Below are 21,976 nucleotides of genomic sequence, written 5' to 3' on the forward strand. Positions count from 1 at the left end.
CGTTAACCCACACACAAACAAACAAAACAAAGCGAACCGTTTGAAAATATTTTTACGCTTGACTAAACTCATATTGATTTTAATCAATACAAATACAATGTCGATATTTTTCTTCTTATTCTATATTGTATGCGTTTCTTAACAACTTTCTTTGTGCATGTTGTATACAAAGTTGAAAACCCTTCTTCGCCTATGTTGTATGCGTTACTCTATTTCTATGTTTTATACTGCGCCTCAATCATATCATATCAAACACTTCCAATTTCGTAAAACATTATAGTAGAAGATGTTAATTATACCTTCCATGTATCAAAGGGATATGAAAAATTGTTTGGTGTTAAATTATTGTTAAAGGACATTAAGAGACCGAATATGGACAAAGAAAACGGTGACTTTCGCAGAAGCGGAAGTCTCAAATAAAATGGTTATCTGTGACCTTTTTGCTATTTCCATTAACAATAATATTTCAAATAAAAATGGCCGAGTTGCTGCTCGATTCGGACATCAGGCTTTGGGTATTTTTGCCCATTGTAATTATAACGTTTCTAGTAGGAATCATCAGACATTATGTTACCATTCTCCTTTCATCAGAGAAAAAAACTGACATCTCTCAAGTTCGGGATAGGTAAATAATTTACACTAATAACTTTTATGAAAATCAGTTTGCACCGGCGAGGAATTTTAATATTCGGATACAGTATTTTTTTTTAATAGAACTGGTATCTAAATATTCATAAATATTACTCAAACACTCTATCATGATACAATTTTCAAGATAGTTTTGACTTGGGATGATCCGATTATCGATTATAATTAAAGTAAACCTGGGAGGAAAAGTGCGCCCGGTGTGGGGCTCGAACCCACGACCGCCGGAACACTAGCACGGCGCTCTAACCAACTGAGCTGGTTAACCGGGCGGCTGGTTCTAACCCACACACACTACACTCCTCCCCCCAATTAACCTTTTAAGGCCGATGGAGGCACTCCTGCCGTTTACCGCTGCCACCAGTAAAGTAAACCTTGGAGGAAAAGTGCGCCTGGTGTGGGGCTCGAACCCACGACCGCCGGAACACTAGCACGGCGCTCTAACCAACTGAGCTGGTTAACCGGGCGGCTGGTTCTAACCCACACACACTAGATAATTGAAAATTAATTGATTGAGCCTGAAATAGACTATAAACATTTGTCAAAAAAGCGATTGTATTATCTATAATCGTTTACTTTAGTGAAACCGATTATCGATAGTCAAACTGATTCCCAACACTTGTTTGACTTGACTTGTCTTTTTCAGTGGAAAATTATGAGTATGGTTGAAGAAATGTCCCTTAAATATCAGCATTTATTTTCCAACCTTCTCTGTTTTTCAAAAAAAGAGTTGAGGTATTGCTATGGTCTCGATATTAGCGGGCGTCCAAAAACTTAAATCTTTGCCCTGGCTTAATAGCCATTCAAGATATTCATATGAAACATGGTACATATGTTGCCAGAGACAATGCCAATAACTCAATAATCATTTGAGATGTTCATATGAAACTTGGCACACATGTTGCCAGAAACAATGCCCATAACCCACACCTGGAAGGTTAAAACACGGCTAATTTCGCCCGCTATCCCAGGAATACCCTCGGACCTGGGGGCTGTGGCTACAATTGGTATATTAGACATTGATTTTTTAAAAACCTTTCATTTTGCACCTCAGTTCCATGCCCTTCACATACTAGTTTACTAAGATTCCCATATTTACCAACTTGAATCTGTCCTATGTCGGGCTGCCAGATTGGCCAAATATTACTCAAGAGTTACAGACATGAAGCAGTCTCTACAATGGTGTAGGCTTGATCATAGAAGAATAGATAACAGGCTCTCTCTTATGTACAAAATAAAACAAAACCTTATAGTGTAGCCATCCTCATCTCTGGCTACCTTATTGCAGCTACACATGACCACAACTCATCTCAAAGTTTTTGCATCAATGGACTTTAACAAATTATCTTACTTTCCAAGAGCTGTCTTCCCTTGGAAATACCTCCCACCCTGTCCCAACATTGTGGCCTGCTGTACTCTTGAGCAGTTCAATCAGACTGTCTCGCCGTTTTTAGTTATCAAACTTCTTTTAACTTCATCTGTACCTTTTATTTTTAACTTTGCTAAGTTTTGTTTCTTTCACAACCCTTACTTACATTCTTGACACTCAAATGTCTAGGTCCCCAGTAGGAGTTTGTCTTTAAAGGAAGATAGATAATGAGAAGTGTACTTTTTCTGCCCAGCCCTTGCCATGCCAATTGGTTAAACAATGAGCTTATGTTGATTCAAAATCTATATCTCAGTCTAGATTTGGTCATGATCTGCTGAACATTACAAACTCTGAGCACACTGGACATTCATTATGTCATGCAGAGGCTCAGCTAGGATCGAAAAAGGGCAGGGTACATGCTTTGGGGAAGACTGGGGACGTGGGGTTTGGATGATCAAGAGTCTTTAGACTATATGCGTTTACTCAGTTTTATATCAGCCTGACAAAATACATATGACAATATTTATATTATGAACTTAAAAGGAATGAAAAAATGGAATGTGATTTGTTGATTTCCACTGATCCTATGGCTAAAGGGAAATTTTCAAACTGGTTATTGCTTTTTGTTGTAAGTTAATTTGTTGTTAATATTACCACTCAAATTTATAAATATGAAGTGAGGCGGGTTCTTAAAAGCGTTTTCTCAAGAGCCAGTTTTGCTTCTGCTGCAGAGTGTTTGACACCCAAATCAAGATTTGGGGCCTACAGCAGCCCCAAACTCATCATCAAAATGGTTTCAGCCCTTCAGCTGCCGTCAATAACATCTCTGAACTACATGGACTATTTCATATGTGTACATTATTACAGTAACCCAGGTATAAAGTCAGTTTTTGGTCTATACAATCTTTTGCCCACTTGGTACATGTACATGTATGTCACGTGTATACATGTACAATGTACAGAAGACTAATCGAAAATCGGCCTGCAATGTTTCTCATGTTTCGCATACAAGAATAAGGGCATGTGTGTATGTCAATTTTGTTACAGAATGTATCAATTTGTTCGGAGATAGAATTAGCCATTTCTTTAGTTGTACAATTTCTTTTTAGCCACACATTGATAAGAAGCAGGCTCTTGCGGGAAAATGGAAAATATATTCCTAAAGATGTAAGTACATGTACATATAATTTAACTGTATCTGTAAAGAATTATTTTTCCTTTCTAGGCCATTCAATAGTTTGTCAGTGAAATGATTAATGAATGAACTTTCCTCTATGATAATATGTTCGTGAAAAAAAGTAATAGATAATAATGATATCAATTAACTTGAAAGTTTATTAAATTTGATGTGTTTAGGCTGTTCAAGCCTATTTAGTCTTGCTGATGTTGTCACTGACAAAAATGGTTTTTGCATCGCTTCATGCAACATAGTGTCCGAAGAAAACTTTTTTGGCATTATTTCGATTTCTTGATAGCCATATAATATTATTTTTATCATAAATGTGCTGTTGGAGGTTGCATGGAAACTGCAAATTCAGGGGCAGTAACTTTAGACTTAATGATGACAATGTTTTAAGACACAAATATGTAAAATATTAATGTTATTTATTTTCAGTCCTTTCATATGAGAAAGTCATTCTTAAATGCTGAAGATAAAGGGCTTATCTACAAACTAAAGTCTGCTGAGCGTGAGACACCTGCTAAGAATCCAATGACAGGTATACCATATTTAATGACAAATTGGCTGTAAACATAAGAACATAATGTAAAATATAAATTTATTTTAAATTTTGTTATATTAAGCAAATTTATACACACCCAGTATATTTACGGACATAATGTGATGAACCTGATGACCCAGCAAAGTGTCTTTATTAGGGATGGCAACGAGTACCCGAGTACTCGATCGAACGTCCGAGTACTCGAGTACCAAATCACTACTCGAGTACTCGGAAAAAAACTAAAAAAAACTATAAAAATCACCAAATACACGATTTACAGACAAAACATCAGATCTGGTTGGTTGCCAATAGCACAATATACGGTCCCTCTTATCCCGGCTGTGTATACATTGACCTCAATCAATTAGTTGACAGTTGTTGTGATAGTTGCAAACTGTCAACAAAGGACCCCTATTTCAAATTAGCACTGATGTCAATTAGCGAAGTTTTGATAGCGGTACTACACAATTCTATTGTAAACCAATTAGAGACCTTTCACCAAACAATGGACGCTAACGAGCGAAAGAGTATCGACCGTTACGAGAATTGATTTCTTAATGGGTGTATTTTAACTATTTTTGCAATGATTATCACAATTGATTGGTTGATGTTTTAAATCAAGAATTATGAATATTAATGAGGTAAACAACAATTACACAGTACGAAAAACTATCATTTCAAAAAAATAATTTGTAGAGTAAACAACTAAAAAACTGAACTTCGTATTAAATTTCGTTCACTTTTTTATGTATGCTATTGATTTTCGTTCATTGTAATTCTGATTGTTGTTCATTTCTGCAGTGCATACTTGTATAAAATGAAACAAATAAAACAAATTAAAAGCCTGAAACAACATTTGTTTTCTTTTTATATCATTTTTTGTTAAAATATGTGATGAATGTTTACTTTAAAGGTGAAAATGACCGATAATACGACCAACGCACAATATATGCCATTAACGATACATATATACACAATCTTGTCTTCGCGAACGCATATTCAGTTTTTCCGAGTAACCGAGTACCCGAGTACTGGATCGAACGATTGTCCGAGTACTCTAGTATTAATTTTACTACTCGTTGCAATCCCTAGTCTTTATTGATGCTTATCAGTTTAAGGGTGGATCAACAGCTATGAGTGCTTTTCATATTTACATTAAAAGCTTAACATAAACCATAAATGTTTTTTTTATGCCGTTTATTTCAGACCCCAGTATGATGACCGACATGTTGAAGGGCAATGTGACCAATATGTTGCCTATGCTTATCATTGGAGGGTGGATCAACTGGGCGTTCTCTGGATTTCTCACAAGTATGTGTAGAACTGCTATAATTTATTGTCTGTAAAGAGATATTATAAAGCTAATGTTTATCATTATACAGTTAATATTACTCACACATGTTTGCACGATTGCAATTTTCAAGATAGTTTTGACTAGTGATGTTCAGATGATTGATTTATAATCGAAAACTAATTGATTGGGTCTGAAGTCAGTGACAATCAATTGTATTTGGTCATAATCGATTATTGATTCAACCTGTGTTTTTTTTTCTTCTTATTTGCATTAGGTTAGTTAGTTTCCACCAATTTTTCTCCTTGGAGTTAATTTATTAATTTTGAAGTGTACAGTCGATATCATTAACAATCACATAAATATATAATTATCTTTTCTTTTTTTAATGCGTTATGTTTTACTCATTTATCAAACAAAATAAAAAAAGCATTTTTGTGCAGATAAAAACAAATGATTTAAACATTATAATGTAATCAAAATGATAATAAAAAAATTGTGTTAACTAACATGTATATTCTCACCCTTCTAAAAGATTTCATCTTTTGTATTTCAGCAAAAGTACCCTTTCCACTCACCTTCAGATTCAAGCCCATGTTGCAGAGAGGAGTAGAGCTAATCTCATTGGATGCTTCATGGTCAGTTGCCATTCTTCTTGGTATCACCAGTTCTTCTTTTTCATTTGATTTAAAACTGGCTTTACATTCATTTACCGGTAGTTTGGTGAGGGCTATTCCAGTAAAACATATAACTCACGGGGGATGGCAATTACTTAAATAGTATATGGGTGGGTTTCTGTTCTCATTAATTTAGACCCCGAAAGAGTAAATTTGCTTCTGTAGGGGGTGGTATATCTTGAAAGTGCCTTCCCCCCGGGGTAATATGTTTAAAAAGAATAGCCCTGATCAAGTTATATAATATTTTGTTCTAATTTTGTTTTGGCGTTTCCTATGTTAGAGGTTGTGAAATAAGTTGAAATGAACATCTATAATCTTGTACAGAAAATTTGGTATTCATTTTGTATGAGCCTATCGTTTTCTGACCTCTTGTAGGCAGAGTTTCGCAAGCAAGAACTTGTTTATGTGTATGTAAAATATGAATTAAAAAATCTCGATAATATTCTTGATAGACACGAAAATTATTACAACCCAAATCATGTTTACCCAAAAATATAAAGTAGTGAAAAGGCGAAGAATGTAAATATAAGGAATAATGCTTTTTAGTCATGCGTTAATGCAGGATTAATGCACGAACAATAAGAATCAATACTTGAAAATACTAGAATGCATGTTTTAATGGTAACATGTTTCTGGCTGCTGTAACTAGATAAGAATCTCTGAATATACATAATATTTATTCTCTGACACAAAAGCTTTCATTTAAGGAGACTATAAACTAATTGCTAGACTTAGATCTTGAACCGCCCCTCCTTTTCCGCCCCATAAATTTGATTGACTCGAATAAAAATGTTGAACTAGGGTCTGTTTATGGGTACCAGTCTGGTACTGTCTGGGAATGGCGTTTATTCATACCTTATTCATATTCAATGTCGATGTATAACATTCACATTTAAAAAAGGAGAATTGTTACGATCTTGTTGGTAGTTCCTCTAGAAACACATGCATATGGCCCCTTATGTAAAATGAAAGAGAATGAATACATATTCAAGTGTGAAACAGTCATCTGTGAAAAATAGAAATAAAATGTCAACCTGCGCCCCGAATTAAAACAAATTTGGATGAAAATATAGCAATCAATTAACAAGGGTTGACAGCATTTTTTCTTGCGCTTATGTTGTATGCTTAATACGAGTGCTTTTTGGTAATTTTCTCACTTGTCCTACTGCGTTTATACAGGATTAACCCAAGTAAAATGCGATCAATACTTATATTCACACTTGAAATAGTTGTTTATTATGATTAAAAATTAGCATTATTTTCTGCAATTGGGTAAAGAAATGTAACCAAAAACATATGTTTGTATAAAAGATTAGTTGATTTTTGTAACGTGGTATATCATTGGTTAAATGACGTAGTGCTTATCCAGTTGGAGCGCAATGTTGAAATAAACAATGACATCATAACTCCTTGCATGTTATACAATATAGACGTCAAGGTTCAGGTTTACATCAGATTAGACAAATATTTTATATTGACCTTATCCATATTTCAGGGTGAGCTCAGCGTCCTGGTATTTCCTGAATGTGTTCGGTCTCCGCAGCATGTACACCCTCATCCTTGGACAAGATAATGGTATGGTCTTATTATTGTTTGGTGTTTGAGCTTTTAAAGAAAACAAAGAAAATGTCGTATTGGGGGGATCCTTGGCACCCCAGCATATTCATAACTTATATAGGTCAGGTCACTGGCCGTCTAAGGTTATATAGGTTATGAATATGCTTGGGTGTCGAGGATGTATCGGGGGATACGATGCAGAATTGGAGGCCCTGATAATTTTATTGCAGTTGTTTACAGTGATAATGTCTGTAAACAATTATCACACGTTTTCAGCGGCTGACCAGATAAAATTGATTTAAGATCATATCTCAAGGCAAGAGATGACGGGCTGCAAGATCCTGAGACGGCATTTGTAGCTGAATTGGTGTTCAAGTTTAAATATATTTCACAGCGAGTAACTTGACCAAAGCCATGCAAGAACAGATGTCAGGCCTGGCAATGACTTGGACTAAAGCTCCTCAAAATGGGAGGCCCTGAAAGATTTTGTAGTCATTTAATGTTTAATAAGCATTATTTATCTTCAGCAGTTGAACAGACAAAAGCCATGCAGAATCAATTATTTTCTGGCTAGGGAATGGCTGGGCCTCAAGATCAAAAGAAGGAATTTAAAAGCTGCATTGGAGGCCCTGATTATTATTTTTATGTAACTATGTTGTGTGATAAACCTCATATAGTACCACCAGCTGCTGACCAGGGGCTGTATACAATATCCACCTTAGATAAAACTTAATTTTAAGATGAGAATTAAGTGTTTTGATTGGTCTGTAAAAATAACTGACCGATGGATCGAATGAAATCAATGAGGCATGTCTCAGGATAAGGATAAGCATAACATTGATCAGTCCAGTAAATAGCAGAGCCTCAAGATCTGTAGAAGGCATTAACAACAAAATGGGAGGCCACGATTGCGTTTTGAATTTAAATATTTGTAATTATTATATTCTTTTAGTGGCTAACAACAGAAGGCAATTAATGCTGAATGGGAGGCAATGCTTTTATTTTATATTCACAAAATAATGTTTTTGTATATTTAGAAGCAATTCTCTGAGGGATGGTGGCACCTCTGGACTCACAAAAGGCCTTATACTTATTTTTTAAATTTTCATGAGATGACAAAATATAATTTATAATAATAACCCACAGCTGCTGACCAGACCAAAGCCATGCAGGAGCAGTTCTCGGGTCAAGGAATGGCAGGACCTCAAGATCCTCAAAAGGCATTTAAGGCAGAATGGGAGGCCCTGGAGATTACTAACCACACCTGGGCACTGGAGGGGGTAGAGGAGGATGTCACTGGGCAGATTATACCACCCGAGACCATCTATATCAAGGATAAATTTGCATAAGAGATGATGGTAGTTTGCGGCCAAGTTACTAAGTTATACCACCCGAGGCCATCTGTATGAAAGGATAATTTGCATAAGAATTAATGTTTCACCTAAGAATTGATGCTTGTTGTTTGAAGCCATGTTATACCACCCAAGATCATGTTCAAATACATGTTTTTAGCTCGACTATTTGAAGAATAAGGAGAGCTATCCTACTCACCCGAGCGCTCAGTCGGCGTCGGCGTAACCACTTATGTTAAATTTTTGACATATGGCTTTGAAACTTTGCACACTTGTTTACCATCATGCCCCCAACCTGTACACAGAAGGAGGTAACTCTATCAAGCATTTTGACAAAATTATGCCCCTTTTTCTACTTAGAATTAACGTTAAAGTTTGCGTACCACCTCAAATATTTTCAAAGTCCATTGAAATCTGGCTTTGAAACATTGCACACTTGTTCACCATCATGCCCACAACCTATACACAGGAGGAGGTAACTCTATAAAGCATTTTGACAAAAATATGCCTCTTTCTACTTAGAATTTACGTTAAAGTTTGCGTACCACCTCAAATATTTTCAAAGTCCCTTGACATCTGGCTTTGAAACTTCGCACGCTTGTTCACCATCATGCTCCCAACCTGTACACAGGAGGAGGTAACTGTATCAAGCATTTTGACAGATTTATTCCCCTTTTTTGACTTAGAATTTACGTTAAAGTTTGCGTACCACCTCAAATATTTTCAAAGTCCCTTGACATCTGGCTTTGAAACTTTGCATGCTTGTTCACCATCATGCCCCCAGCCTGGTAACAGGAGGAGGTAACTCTATCAAGCATTTTGCAAAATAATGTCCCTTTTTCTACTTAGAATTTACGTTAAAGTTTGCGTACCACCTCAAATATTTTCAAAGTCCCTTGACATCTGGCTTTGAAACTTTGCATGCTTGTTCACAATCATACCCCCAACCTGTACAAAGGAGGAGGTAACTCTATCAAGTATTTTGCAAAATTATGCCCCTTTTTCTACTTAGAATTTACGTTCAGCTTGCGTACCACCTCAAATATTTTCAAAGTCCATGGACATCTGGCTTTGAAACTTTGCACGCTTGTTCACCATCATACCCCCAACCTGTACACAGGAGGAGGTAACTCTATCAAGCATTTTGACAAAATTATGCCCCTTTTTCAACTTAGAATTTACATAAAAGTTTGTGTACCACCTAAAATATTTTCCATTCAATTTATGTAAATATCTCAACACATCATGTATTGCATTGAAAACTAATCTAACAGTGATCCATGTATGTTTCGCCAAAACTTTTCAATCCATACACCGAATAGCAGCGGAATAGTTGAGCGCCCTGTCTCTGTGACAGCTCTTGTTTAAATACTAGTTCTGTCAGTATCAAAGAAAAGTTAACTTCTTTTTTTGTGTGTAAATTTTCCATTTTGTAAATTTTCATCAAAACTCATAAATGTCATAATAGAAGATTGCATCATATTTATTGACTGTTGAGCGCACCCTATTTAAGTGTTGTAGGAAAGATATTTGAATCTGAAAATTTAAGAAAAATCTCTCAGTTCAAATGCTTTTGTGAATTCAGATTTATATTTTCAGATTGCTGAAATGTCTTACTTTTGATCAGCTTTGATTTAGTTATGAAAGTTTGTCCAAACTGCAGGCCTTGTGTCTGAGTGACCAACATGCTATCATGTAGAGTCATAGCAAGTAGATTGTTTGATGCTTAATATTATGTAAATGTTTGAAGTTGTAATAAATACTATTAAAGAAAAGAATAACAGATTTAATATGGTATTAATATAAATGCATTGTATTGTGCAATATATGTAATGTGTCAGATAAATAAAGACCTGCATTCAGCATGCAGTTATTTGTCCTTCCCAATATTCAGAAAACATGCCCATATTGAATGCCTTTGTAAGAATTCGGTCACACTTAAATGTGATGATGTATGACCAAGTTGCTTATTAAATACCACCCCTGTACCCTTATACCACCCATGTACCCATTCACACTGGGCTGGTATTCAATATTAGTCTTAATTGGATCTAAGAACGATGTAGCAATTCAGATTTCTTGTTATTAATAACTGACCAATAGTGTGAATGAACTCGATGATATTTGGCCATAAAATTAACTTAATTTGATGTTGGTCTTAATTGGATCTAAGAACGATGTAGCTAATCGGATTGCTTATTGTTAATAACTGACCAATATAGTGAATGAACTCGATGATGTTTGACCATAAAATTAACTTATTTTGATATTGGTCGTAATTGGATCTAAGAACGATGTAGCTAATCGGATTACTTGTTATTAAAAACTGACCAATAGAGTGAATGAACTCGATGATGTATGACCGTAAGATTAACCTAATTTGATAGTGATCTAAGAACGATGTAGCAAATTGGATTACTTGTTATTAATAAATGACCAATAGAATGAATGGAACTCGATGATGAATGACCATAAGATTAACTGAATTTGAATATTGAATAACAACCCTGGTCCTTGCCAAACAAACATGCGTTTCCGTATAACTGGGTCTGGATATTATAACTCGCAGGCAACAACGCACCATCTCTTAGATAATGATACACAATTAAAAGCACGGCATCAAAGATATTTAAGTAGGGATCTGTCGGAACAGTATATTTCATAAAAATTGACCTAATCGAAAACTTGACCGTTGTTTTGCACTTGAATGTTATTATTTATGTTGAAAGGCCATGAGTATGTTCCTCTTTAACAATTGCATTCATTTTAACAGTCAGAAAGGTTTCCAAGTGTTTCAGCTAAATATATCAATTTTGATCTACTTCGTTACATGTGCTTCTGACACCGGTTTTATAAAATTGAACAAGTAAGGTTTAAAATAAAAAAGTTGATTGGTGCTGAATTTTAATCGGGATTGTGGGGTGTGAGGTAGGAGGGGGGTCATAACACCCATGATTTTTGAAGATTCGGATTTCACATGGGGCATTTATCTTTTTTCACCAAACATATGAAGGATCGGTATTAGAGAATGGGATATTTTTCTACTTTAGAAGGAGTGAGTTCCTATTGATCTGAGGAATAGAACAATCATACCCACTTAATTCCGATAACGATAGGTAATCATTTAGATATTCTTAATATATTGAATATAGTGCAAACCATGAGCCTCAAAGGCAGTCGACAAACCAAGCCTTATTAAGATAAGAAATCAGAATCGCTGGAAATACCGATACTACGTCACATTAATGCCGCCTGCTGGTCAATTTGCACGTGAATGGTGATCAAAAACAACACAAATACAATCAGTCAACTTTATGGTTTTACTACTTACAGGCATTATGAAAAAAAACACGAACGCTTCTAAAAAAGTGCTTAACTGGCAGATAGACATGCTAAAGAACAAACACGTGAAACCTCAACATTAAACAGCATAATTTTATTATTTTGACATGCATACGTATATACTCTGGTTAAACGAAATAGCAGCCATTATGGAGTGCATTAAATGAAAAGAGAGCCGGCTACAAGATAAACATAGTATATTAAATCATAACTGTGACAGACTCAATAGCCAAATAAAATCAAATATTGACAATGTAGTTTGCTTTCAGTGGCAATATGATAAGATTAAATCACGAATCGTTCAGCACAAAGAGGTCTGATTTAACATTTGGGAATCAAATATTTCAACGCATAGCTTCTTAAACACTGCAAATGCTTCGAAAAATGTTACATTGCTTGCCTTGAATCCACTCAATATATTTCTTACTCATGCAATGGTTTCCAAACACACTTAAGGCATTATACCATTCTAGTGCTTAGAAAAAAATGCTTGTCTGTTGCTGTGTACATTTACGAAAGCAACAGGTTTTGATCATGTGATCCTATAGTGCATGTTTATGTAATGTGTACAGTAAATCATAACAAGCTCATCGTCATACATATCTACAACAAAAAGTCTATCGGAATATGCGATACTTTGCCAGTGGCTTTCTCGGTACATTCGACGTCTATTTCCGTTCCACTAAAAGTCATTTGTACTAAAACCTCGCGCCCTCCTCCAGTACCAGCCATTGGAATGTCGTATTTACCAAGCTTTCGGCATCCAGGATCAGTAACAAAAACTGGAGTTTTACTTTTGGTAGCGAATACCTCAACTTTAAAAGCTGTCGTGTCGCTTAGTCTTGTAGCGTATGCTATTTCAGACTGGGCCTCTCCGACTTGCAGCGCCTGTCCAGCGAATACATGCGTATCAAATAAGTCCTTACATCTATCAACACCTTCAGTGTCAGTGAACTTCGCTGATTCGGGATGCTTGCTAGAGTCAAAAACACCAGTCATTGCAATTCCATACGTATATTTGCTTATTCGCTCGGTAATTCCTCTCGGCTCATGTCCAAACACCACGGCCCCCTTAAGAACTGCCAGACCAGCTTCATTAGGAATGATCATCTTTAATCCAGGGAATGCTTGTCTAACTGCCTTGTTGAGCATTTTCGACTCTGAAAACCCTCCAACCATCAAGATTGCTTCGACGCCTCTGTTTTCTCGTTTTTGCAAAACATCTTTCACATGCTCTATCGTGCTATCGATCGAGTTTTTGAAGAAGTTTCGTGCAACTGCTGGGTCCATTTTCAATTTATCTCCAGCTAGGGAAACCTTTTAGACAAGAGGTAACAATAATCAGGGGTTAGTTTAACTTGCAAATGCACGCATATATGACGTGTTCTCCAAAACTTATATTGCTGCATGAATTATGCGTGACCTACAATCACAAACCGATAGGCCTGGAATTAAGATATATAAAGTCTTACTTTTTGTATGTTTAATATGATTAAGTGCTACATACTATGTGAGCAATAAGAGAAAAACAAGCAATTTACCTTACCAGTTTCGAGTAGGATGAATGTTTCACAACTTCATTGAACTCTTTGTTAAGAAGGTCTTTGACAGTTGTGAAAAAGGCAAGCGGCATGCTCATGACGACTTTTGAATCCTTGTCCGGGTCAATGTTTCTCTTCTTAACCTCGAATCGTCGAAATAGATCTAGGTAATCATCCAAGTGGTCTTCTTTGAATTTTTTAAGGACAGTTTTTTCTAAAATTGTAATAGTCAAATGCATGTTTTAGAGCTTTACACTGGAATCAAATCTGGTATTTTATTTGGTGGAATTACCGTAACTATTTATTTATTCAAAAGTAAACCGTTTAATATAAGTCTATTTTCATTGGTTCATAAATTTGTTTATCATAGCAACCAAGTAAGTATTTCCTGACATCCATTGAAAATGTGTTTAACCAGCTTTTACAAAAGACCAAAAAGGGTCACATGCCATCATTGGAGAATTGTGTTAAAATCATCTTCTATACAAAGCTTTAAAGGTTTTAAACTACATATTTAAACACACATTTAGTTTCTAGTTCTTTTTTAGTTTCTTTAAAAATACCTGTCAAACAAGCTAGGAATTCCTCAAAAGAATCATCAACTTTTGTTCCACCCCATGCGCCACCACTCGCCTTGTACAGCTCTTTGACGTCGCCGGATGGCATAACTTCGTGAACCGTTATGTCGACAGTTCCACCTATGTATTGTAATAATACATTATTACATTACTGTTTTGGGTATGCGTAAATGATGGTTAACGTCAAGAGACAGTTCGTTTGAGATGGTTAGCGTACACGACATGAACAGGGTAATAATAAGAACGGTGGTTTACAAGAGAAGGGTTAGCGTTATAAACTGTTTATGCACGTAAGAAGAAATCTGTACTTTGTTTCTTAAGATAACATCAGTAGTTGACCTTATGTTGAATTTAGGCCCAGTAATGTAAAAAAAGAGAAGAACAGGTAAATTAATATTTCAGTGAACATATCAGGAATAAGTATTTGAATTGTCACTCACACCGTAAAGACGTACATTTAGACGGTGCAACAAACCTCCAGCATCAAGTACAAGATACTGTTTTCCTGCTCGCAACGACCCCAAAGATAATTGACATCCACTCCTTTCAACAGGAAGATGTCGACAGAAAAGTGAAGCAGCTTCCGGCTCAAGCGCAATAGACAGCATACCCGATTCCATTCCCGCCTACATACCAATAGAGTTATGGCTATTTATCAGCACTTGATTTCCTTTTCCATTAACTTATCTCCGAATTATGACAAATAACCGAATTCAATTCTTAAATTGTAATTTTTATTGAGCACTAGAGCAACCGTCTGATATGTACATGTAACGAAAAAGGTTGATCATATATCTTTCATATAAACATTGCATGTATATTATATTACCTTAATATCATATACTTCCCTATACCTCCATTTTGTCATATTCAACAAACTTCACAATTACCATTTCAAAATGCTATGCTATATAAGCTAAAACCATTGAATGTTGCATGAAAACGCCGTCTATTTTACTTGCGTCACTGCTCGGAGATATTTATCGATACAAAGGGAAATTAATTTTCTATTAATTCATTGCATTCAAACTTAAAAGATTTCATAATGATGATAAGTTTATGAAGCACTGCTATTCCATAATCACTATTTTAGGGGGAGACCAATACAAATAGTGCAGCCACCCAATAATTATCAGGCATTGTCAAATTCAAGTTTCCACATTGAGTTTTTTCTTCAGCTATGATTTTCATTTCTATTACCATGGTTTATGGTGATCATTAATTCCCGAATAATTTTCAGAAACATAACAATAATGGGGATATGATATCAAATAGTTTTTCAAAACGTTACATAGAAGTAAATATGAAGGGTTCAGAAATTTAACAGTATTTTTTGCTGCTTTTGAATGTTTTTCACTCGAAGGTGAGGGTAAATAATCTAAACACCCTCTCTATTTTAATAATCCCTCTTACCTCTTCGGCAGCTTCCCGCATGAACTGTTTAGCTGCATTGTCCCATATGGCCGGGACAGTCAAAACCCAGTGTATTTCGTTTTGTAACACGGCGTCCGCTATTCGGTCCTTAGACACAGACAATAAATCATCCTTCAGATACCTATTAACACAATAAAGGTGTAGTTATACAATGACATTATTTTAATTTGTTGAATAATTCAGTAAGCTATGGCACTGGACACGCTTGGATACAATGTAGCCCCCAGCTCCGATTAAATATAAAAATGATAACCGGTTTGTCAAGTATACACATAAATAAACATATATGATATGAAACATTAAATGTATTGTTAAATGCAGTAGGCGGGTTCGAGTGGGCGCACTAAGGGGTCCCAACTTAGAGTGTGCATCTTCTCTCCCTGGGAATCAAAGAATTAGTCTCAAAACTTGGTATGGGAAGAAAAAAGCGACTTATTATAGCCTAAATGGTGCGTTATAGTGTACTTCATGCATTTATTTATACAATATTGAATTGAAAAGTTCACTTAAACAATTTAAGGTAAGGCGCTGTGCCCTCTTATTGCGCTTCGGAAATATACGCTATATCCTGTAACTCGGCAGTAGCCGGACACAAGCTTACTTTATGGACAACGCAAAAACGGTCCTTGTCATTAATTTCCGACCGTTTTCATCTTCCAGTAACGAATTACGAATAAGTTTCTGAAATGAAATGAAAGTGTGGACTAATGTTGATTCTTCTTGTTGGTTATTGAATATCTTAGCAATCGCAATCGACAATTCTTGAAAGATAGGAACTGAGTGCAAGCTTAATAAAGTCATATGTCTTTCGTCCGAAACATTCAGTAATGTAAACGTAATAAACATTTTGCGTAATAAACAAACATGTAATGAAATGCAGTTTTTTGATCTAGTAATTACTCTCTGTATTTCTTGTTCGTTTGTCTGGTTGATATTCTTTCGTTGATTAGCTTTCGCCTACAATTAATGTCCCTATTGTTGAAACTATTTTTTGGGGGTAAAGCAAATCAATCTTTACGTTAGAAAGTCGCATGAAAAATATCCCAAAGCATTTGTTTAAGTAAAGCTTGCAATTATGCATAACTATACAAATCTTGTCAAGGGAATTTGTACCTGTTTCCATAACATCATTTTAAACCTTTTAAAGAAGTACCAATTGTTATGTTCGTCTTCTTCAATAAGTTCTGCGTATTTCGTTTCAGCATCAAAACCGAACGAATGTAATGTTTTCCCATCGGGCTTGATCAGGACACAAGTAGGGCCTGGAAATTAGTTTGCATGGCAAATGCGGCAAGATGCATGGACACATGAACCCACAAGTACGAATTAATACGCAAGAAACGTTTAATAATACTGCAAACTGAAAGAGTTTATACATGCTTATAAAAATTGTGATCAATAATTTGAAGTTTCAAAACTGATATGACCAAAGTATTTAGGGTAAGATTTATCTCAAATCATTCATTTCCGACGATTTAGTACCCTTACCTAGATACGTTATCTATACTCCTTGACCTACGTCGAGATTCAAATCACGTAAATGAATGAGCTCATGTCAAACACTCACATAACATTCACAATTTATTGGTACCTTTTTGCGACTCGTGTCCTTGCCATTGCTTGGCGGATACTTGCGTCGGGTCGGTGTCATACTCATACTTGAACGAGAATGCCCAGCTGGAGTACGTTGTCCCGAAATCGATCGCTGCTACCAAGATGTGTTTTGACTATTCAAAAACAAAACCAAATAATCTAAAACTCTCCAATGCTTTAAATTTAATGCAGTGACAAGAATGGAATAATATAAATGGGAACAGAAAACAAGAGAAGAAAAACATACATAGGATTCGAATAAAATGCCACTAAATATTTGCTTTGTAATGGCGCTTTTGAAATGCCAGGCATGTCACGACTCGGCACTAAATTCGCCTGTCTTATTTTCTGAAAATGTATTTACTCCCTTGTTATTGAAATAATTATTAGTATCTATTTTCTTGTGCAGTGTTACAAATATCATAACGATGTCTATACTCGATAACTGCGAAAATATATCACAACGCATTTAAATGAAGTGATTTAATTTAATGAATAAAACAAAATCCCTACTTACCATTTCGGCATTCACCTGCGGAATGAATATATCTTGAGTTTTGTAATTCCATGAACACAATTTACATCCGGATTTGGAGAACTCGCTATCGGAATAAACAAATGACAAAACTGAAGTGCGCGTAATGTTAAAATACCTCAGTGCTGTATTGTTATATCTGCTGAATGCGATACATGAGAATGTTATATTATAATTTCCAGCTCTTTCTAGCTATGTTGTTTTATCCTTGTACAGGGTTTCTTTTTTATCAATAGGCTGTGATATTTTGTTATAACTCCAAAACGGAATTGTTTTTGGCGCGTTAGTGTTCTCCATCAGTCAAGCAGCGATCCTTTAGTGTGTTGTTGAACCAAATGAATGATGCATTATTTAGAAATAACAACACAAACAGTCATTTATCATAAAAGTGTATTACAGTACCAACATGTTCTATCTCAAGTCTCTTCAACGAAATTTAGCGGTTTCGTTATGTTGACCCCCATAATCCATAATATCACGACACTCGGTCATTATTCTTTAGAAAAAGTGACTCTTTTTTGTAAATAAATGACCCCGCTTCTCCTATGTAATATTGACCCGTGTCTATTTAATAGTGACCCCACCCTAAAGAACCATCTACTTAATATTACACTTTAGATAAACATATACAAGCACAATAAGTCTTAGTACTACAATTGTTACGACTGCAGCTATTGCTATTTCTACTATTACTATTACAACTAAAAGTGATAAGAATGATAATGATGATGATGTTGCTATCCCCACTACTATTAACACTACCGCTACTGCTACTACCACCACCATCACCACCACCACCACCACCACCACCTACTACTACTACCACCACCGCCACCACCACCACCACCACCACAACCACCACCGACACCACCACCAACACCACCACCACCACCAACAACAACAACAACTACAACATTACCACTACCACTACTACTACTACTCCTATGATAAAAATGTGTTAACTCTCGAGAGACGATATAGCTGGTTATATAGATGTTCAACATTAAGCAGGTGAAATGTTAGCACACGTCAGTGCGCACAGGGCTGGGAAACGATTGCAACGACTTCATTGCCAAAATGACGTTACGTTCGCATACACTTTTGCGCGGTTTTCTTGAAAAACAACAATTAAATGTCATTTTATACCCTTTATAGGCATATATTAAACAGAAAAATAATAATAAATTGTTTGTTTTATCTTAAACTGGGACAAACAATTATCCTCTACATAACCCCTGACAAATACAGATAAAAAACAATGTAGACGAGAAGGCAATGAGCCATTTTGAAAAGAAATTAATCAATTTGCACTGACATGGAAATAAATGGGCTGAATGATAAGTACTTAAGATTTTTAGAAAAAAAAGACATAGTCATGTTAAAGCCTAAAGAAAGCTTTCTCAAATTCCCAATCATGATTCATTTACAATTATTTCATTCAGTTAACGCAATGCAGACGATTGATCTGCGCACAGTGTGCATGTTTTTAAATTCAAGGCTAGGAGCCCATGCATAAGATTTTCAAACTATGTATGAATAGTGTTAGGATAAGCCATTTACCAGATTTCCTAACCGATCCCATTTTTTGCACTTGACCCTACGTTTTGTATTTTCACCGGACATTTTGTTCTCACGACATTTTGTTATCATTTTGGGTATATCTTATCAGTAGCATCGTTAAATAGTTGTACACACCCACGCGGCGGTAGTACAGCCGATGGAAACCCACACATGGTCTGATGTCATGTCTTATGGTATCGTTATTAAATAAACGTACATAACCACGCGGTGGCAGTACAGCCGAACAACATGGCAGCAGTGGTGACGGTGTTATAAAAATGACACCCTATAAGTTATATGAATTTGCAAAAGGACATAATTCAGTTCATATACTACTCAAGTTTTTGTTTGACAGCAGTCTCTTGGTATTGCTTAACACTTATCATTATATTTTCATGTTTTACGGTTTAAATAAATATAAGTTCATATCCGATATCTTGGCACTATTTCATGATTTTACCTATCCACACAAACACACTTATTTGTAATTTATCTGAAGCAGGAAGTTATTCATTCAGTGTAATGTCACTCACGAAGAATCAAACAATTATTATCGAGTAGTGATAACAGTTTTTGGAACTCTGAAGGCAATACACAAGACGAGCGGTGGACCATGGGGTGACGTATATGTCGACGCAAACTACATAAGATTCCTTGAAAGTTTATTTAGTAGGAGGGCTATAGCTGATCTCAAGACAAAGGAAATGTCCGACTACTTTGACGTCATCAGAGAGTTTGAAACAAAGAAACGTTGTCGTGCTGAAAGGTGCCGTCAGCTTTGGACACAACCCATCGATTATTTCATCCAGAGTAATGAATTACACGGAGTTGATTTTTGGCCTGTTATTTTTTAGTATTGAATATCAAAAGTGCTCTAAATGTCTACAAAAAGTATGTTCATATATATATACTTTTTTCTTTGGCATATTATACCACAAGAGACTGTCAATATCAAAGAAAATTTCACCTTTTCCATTTTGTTAATTTTCATACAAACTCATAATGTCATAATAAAAGATTGCATCATATTTATTGACTATTGAGCGCACCTTATTTATGTGTTGTAGTAAAGATAATTGAATCTGAAAATTTAAAAAAAAATTCTCTCAGTTTCTATGAAAACCCTTTTGTGAATTCAGATTAATATATTTCAAAATGCTCAAATGTCTTACTTTTGAAAAACTAAAATTTAGTTATAAAAGTTTGTCAAAGCTGAAGGCCTTGTATCTGAATAACCAACATGCTATCATGTAGAGTCAAAGCAAGTAGATTGTTTGATGCTTTATAATATTATGTAAATGTATTATGTTGTAAAAATACTAACAAAATGATAACATATTTAATATGGTTTGAATATGAATACATTATATTGAGCAATATATGTAATGTGTTAGATAAAAAAAGTCCTACATTCAGCATATTGTTATTTGTTTCTACCCAAATATCATGAAACATTCCAATTTTGAATGCCTTTGTAAGTGTTTCAGCCACATATAAATGTGATGATGTATGACCATCTTGCAAATTGAATACCACCCTTGTACCCTTACACCACCCCTGAACCCTGATACCACCCCCGTATCATTGTACCACCCCTGTACCATTGTACCACCCCTGTACCCTGATACAACCCCTTTATCCTGATACCACCCCTGTACCCTGATACCAACCCTATACCCTGGTACCATCCCTGTACCCTGATAACACCCCTGTATCATTGTGCCATCCCTGTACCCTGATTGCACCCTTGTACCCTTGTACCACCATGGTACCCTGGTACTATCCCTGTATCCTTGTACCACGCTTGTACCACCCCTGTACCCTTGTACAATCTCTATATCCTTGTACCAACCATGTATCCTGGTACTACTCCTGTATCCTTGTACTTTCCCTGTACCCTGGTACCATCCCCGTATCCTGTACCACCCCTGTAAACTGGTACCACCCCTTTACCCTTATACCAACCCTATACCCTGATACAACCACTGTATCCTTGTACCACCCCTGTTCCCTTGTGCCACCCTTGTACCACCCCTGTACCCTAGTACCACCCTTGTACCACCCATATATCCTTGTACCACCCCTGTGTCCTGGTACTACCCCTGTACCCTGGTACTACCCCTGTACCCTGATACAACCCTTGTACCACCCCTCATTCCTTGTACCACCCCTGTACCCTTGTACCATCCCTGTACATTGGTACCACACCTGTACCCTTGTATAACCCCAATATCCTTGTATCACCCCTGTACCCTGGTAACACCCATGTACCACCCATATATCCTTGTACCACCCCTGTGTCCTTGTACCACCCCTGTACCCTGATACAACCCTTGTACCACCCCTTATTCCTTGTACCACCCCTGTACCTTTGTACCATCCCTGTTCCCTGGTACCACACCTGTATCCTTGTACCAACTAAATATCATTGTACCACCCCTGTACCCTGGTACCAACCCTGTAACCCTTGTACCACCCCTGTACCATTGTACCACCCCTGTAACCCTTGTACCACCCCTGTACCATGGGACCAGCCCTGTAACCTTGTACCACCCCTGTACCCTGGTACCACCCATGTAACCCTTGTACCACCCATGTACCCTTGTACAATCCCTGTACCCTGGTACCACACCTGTACCCTTGTACCAACCAAATATCCTTGTACCACCCCTGTACCCTGGTACCACCCCTGTACCCTGGAACCACCCATGTACCCTGATACCACCCTTGTACCACACCTGTATCCTTGTACCACCCCAATATCCTTGTACCACCCCTGTA

The 21,976-nt window shown here is 36.3% G+C and overlaps 2 protein-coding genes across 6 annotated transcripts; one reads left to right on the forward strand and one right to left on the reverse strand.

The window, feature by feature from the left end:
• Window positions 1-471: 471 nt before the first annotated feature.
• LOC128218445 (ER membrane protein complex subunit 3-like) lies at window positions 472-10,475 on the forward strand. Its single transcript, XM_052926113.1, has 7 exons — window positions 472-625; window positions 3,124-3,181; window positions 3,630-3,732; window positions 4,942-5,046; window positions 5,583-5,664; window positions 7,199-7,278; window positions 8,407-10,475. Exons 1-7 carry the CDS (start codon window positions 477-479, stop codon window positions 8,607-8,609), a joined length of 780 nt encoding a protein of 259 aa, XP_052782073.1. The 5' UTR covers window positions 472-476; the 3' UTR covers window positions 8,610-10,475.
• A 1,436-nt stretch (window positions 10,476-11,911) lies between these two features.
• On the reverse strand, window positions 11,912-17,710 carry LOC128217017 (heat shock 70 kDa protein 12A-like). Of its 5 annotated transcripts, none has more exons than XM_052923819.1 (9): window positions 17,618-17,709; window positions 17,099-17,234; window positions 16,621-16,769; window positions 16,109-16,188; window positions 15,487-15,628; window positions 14,549-14,699; window positions 14,059-14,193; window positions 13,501-13,709; window positions 11,912-13,271 (listed from the first exon to the last, which is right to left on the reverse strand). In XM_052923819.1, the coding sequence occupies exons 1-9, from the start codon at window positions 17,618-17,620 to the stop codon at window positions 12,558-12,560; spliced, it is 1,719 nt and encodes a 572-aa protein (XP_052779779.1). In that variant the 5' UTR covers window positions 17,621-17,709; the 3' UTR covers window positions 11,912-12,557. The 5 variants fall into 5 exon arrangements, with proteins under 5 accessions (XP_052779779.1, XP_052779782.1, XP_052779780.1 ...); XM_052923822.1 differs by lacking the exon at window positions 17,618-17,709 and adding an exon at window positions 17,348-17,372; XM_052923823.1 differs by having other exon boundaries at window positions 13,129-13,271; window positions 13,496-13,709; window positions 17,618-17,710.
• Window positions 17,711-21,976: the final 4,266 nt, after the last annotated feature.

The sequence above is a fragment of the Mya arenaria genome, chromosome 14 (genome assembly GCF_026914265.1).
Source record: "Mya arenaria isolate MELC-2E11 chromosome 14, ASM2691426v1".
Taxonomy (NCBI): Eukaryota; Metazoa; Mollusca; class Bivalvia; order Myida; family Myidae; genus Mya; species Mya arenaria.

What these genes read in the sequence shown, in the direction of transcription:
- LOC128218445 (XM_052926113.1), top strand. Translation starts at nt 477, where the DNA reads ATGGCCGAGTTGCTGCTCGATTCGGACATCAGGCTTTGGGTATTTTTG. An exon ending in ATCTCTCAAGTTCGGGATAG is followed by an intron (nt 626 to 3,123) that starts GTAAATAATTTA and finishes ATTTCTTTTTAG; the next exon opens with CCACACATTGATAAGAAGCA. An exon ending in GAAAATATATTCCTAAAGAT is followed by an intron (nt 3,182 to 3,629) that starts GTAAGTACATGT and finishes ATTTATTTTCAG; the next exon opens with TCCTTTCATATGAGAAAGTC.
- LOC128217017 (XM_052923819.1), bottom strand. An exon ending in AGGACACGAGTCGCAAAAAG is followed by an intron (nt 16,770 to 17,098) that starts GTACCAATAAAT and finishes ACTAATTTCCAG; the next exon opens with GCCCTACTTGTGTCCTGATC. An exon ending in TCTTGTACTTGATGCTGGAG is followed by an intron (nt 14,194 to 14,548) that starts GTTTGTTGCACC and finishes TACAATACATAG; the next exon opens with GTGGAACTGTCGACATAACG.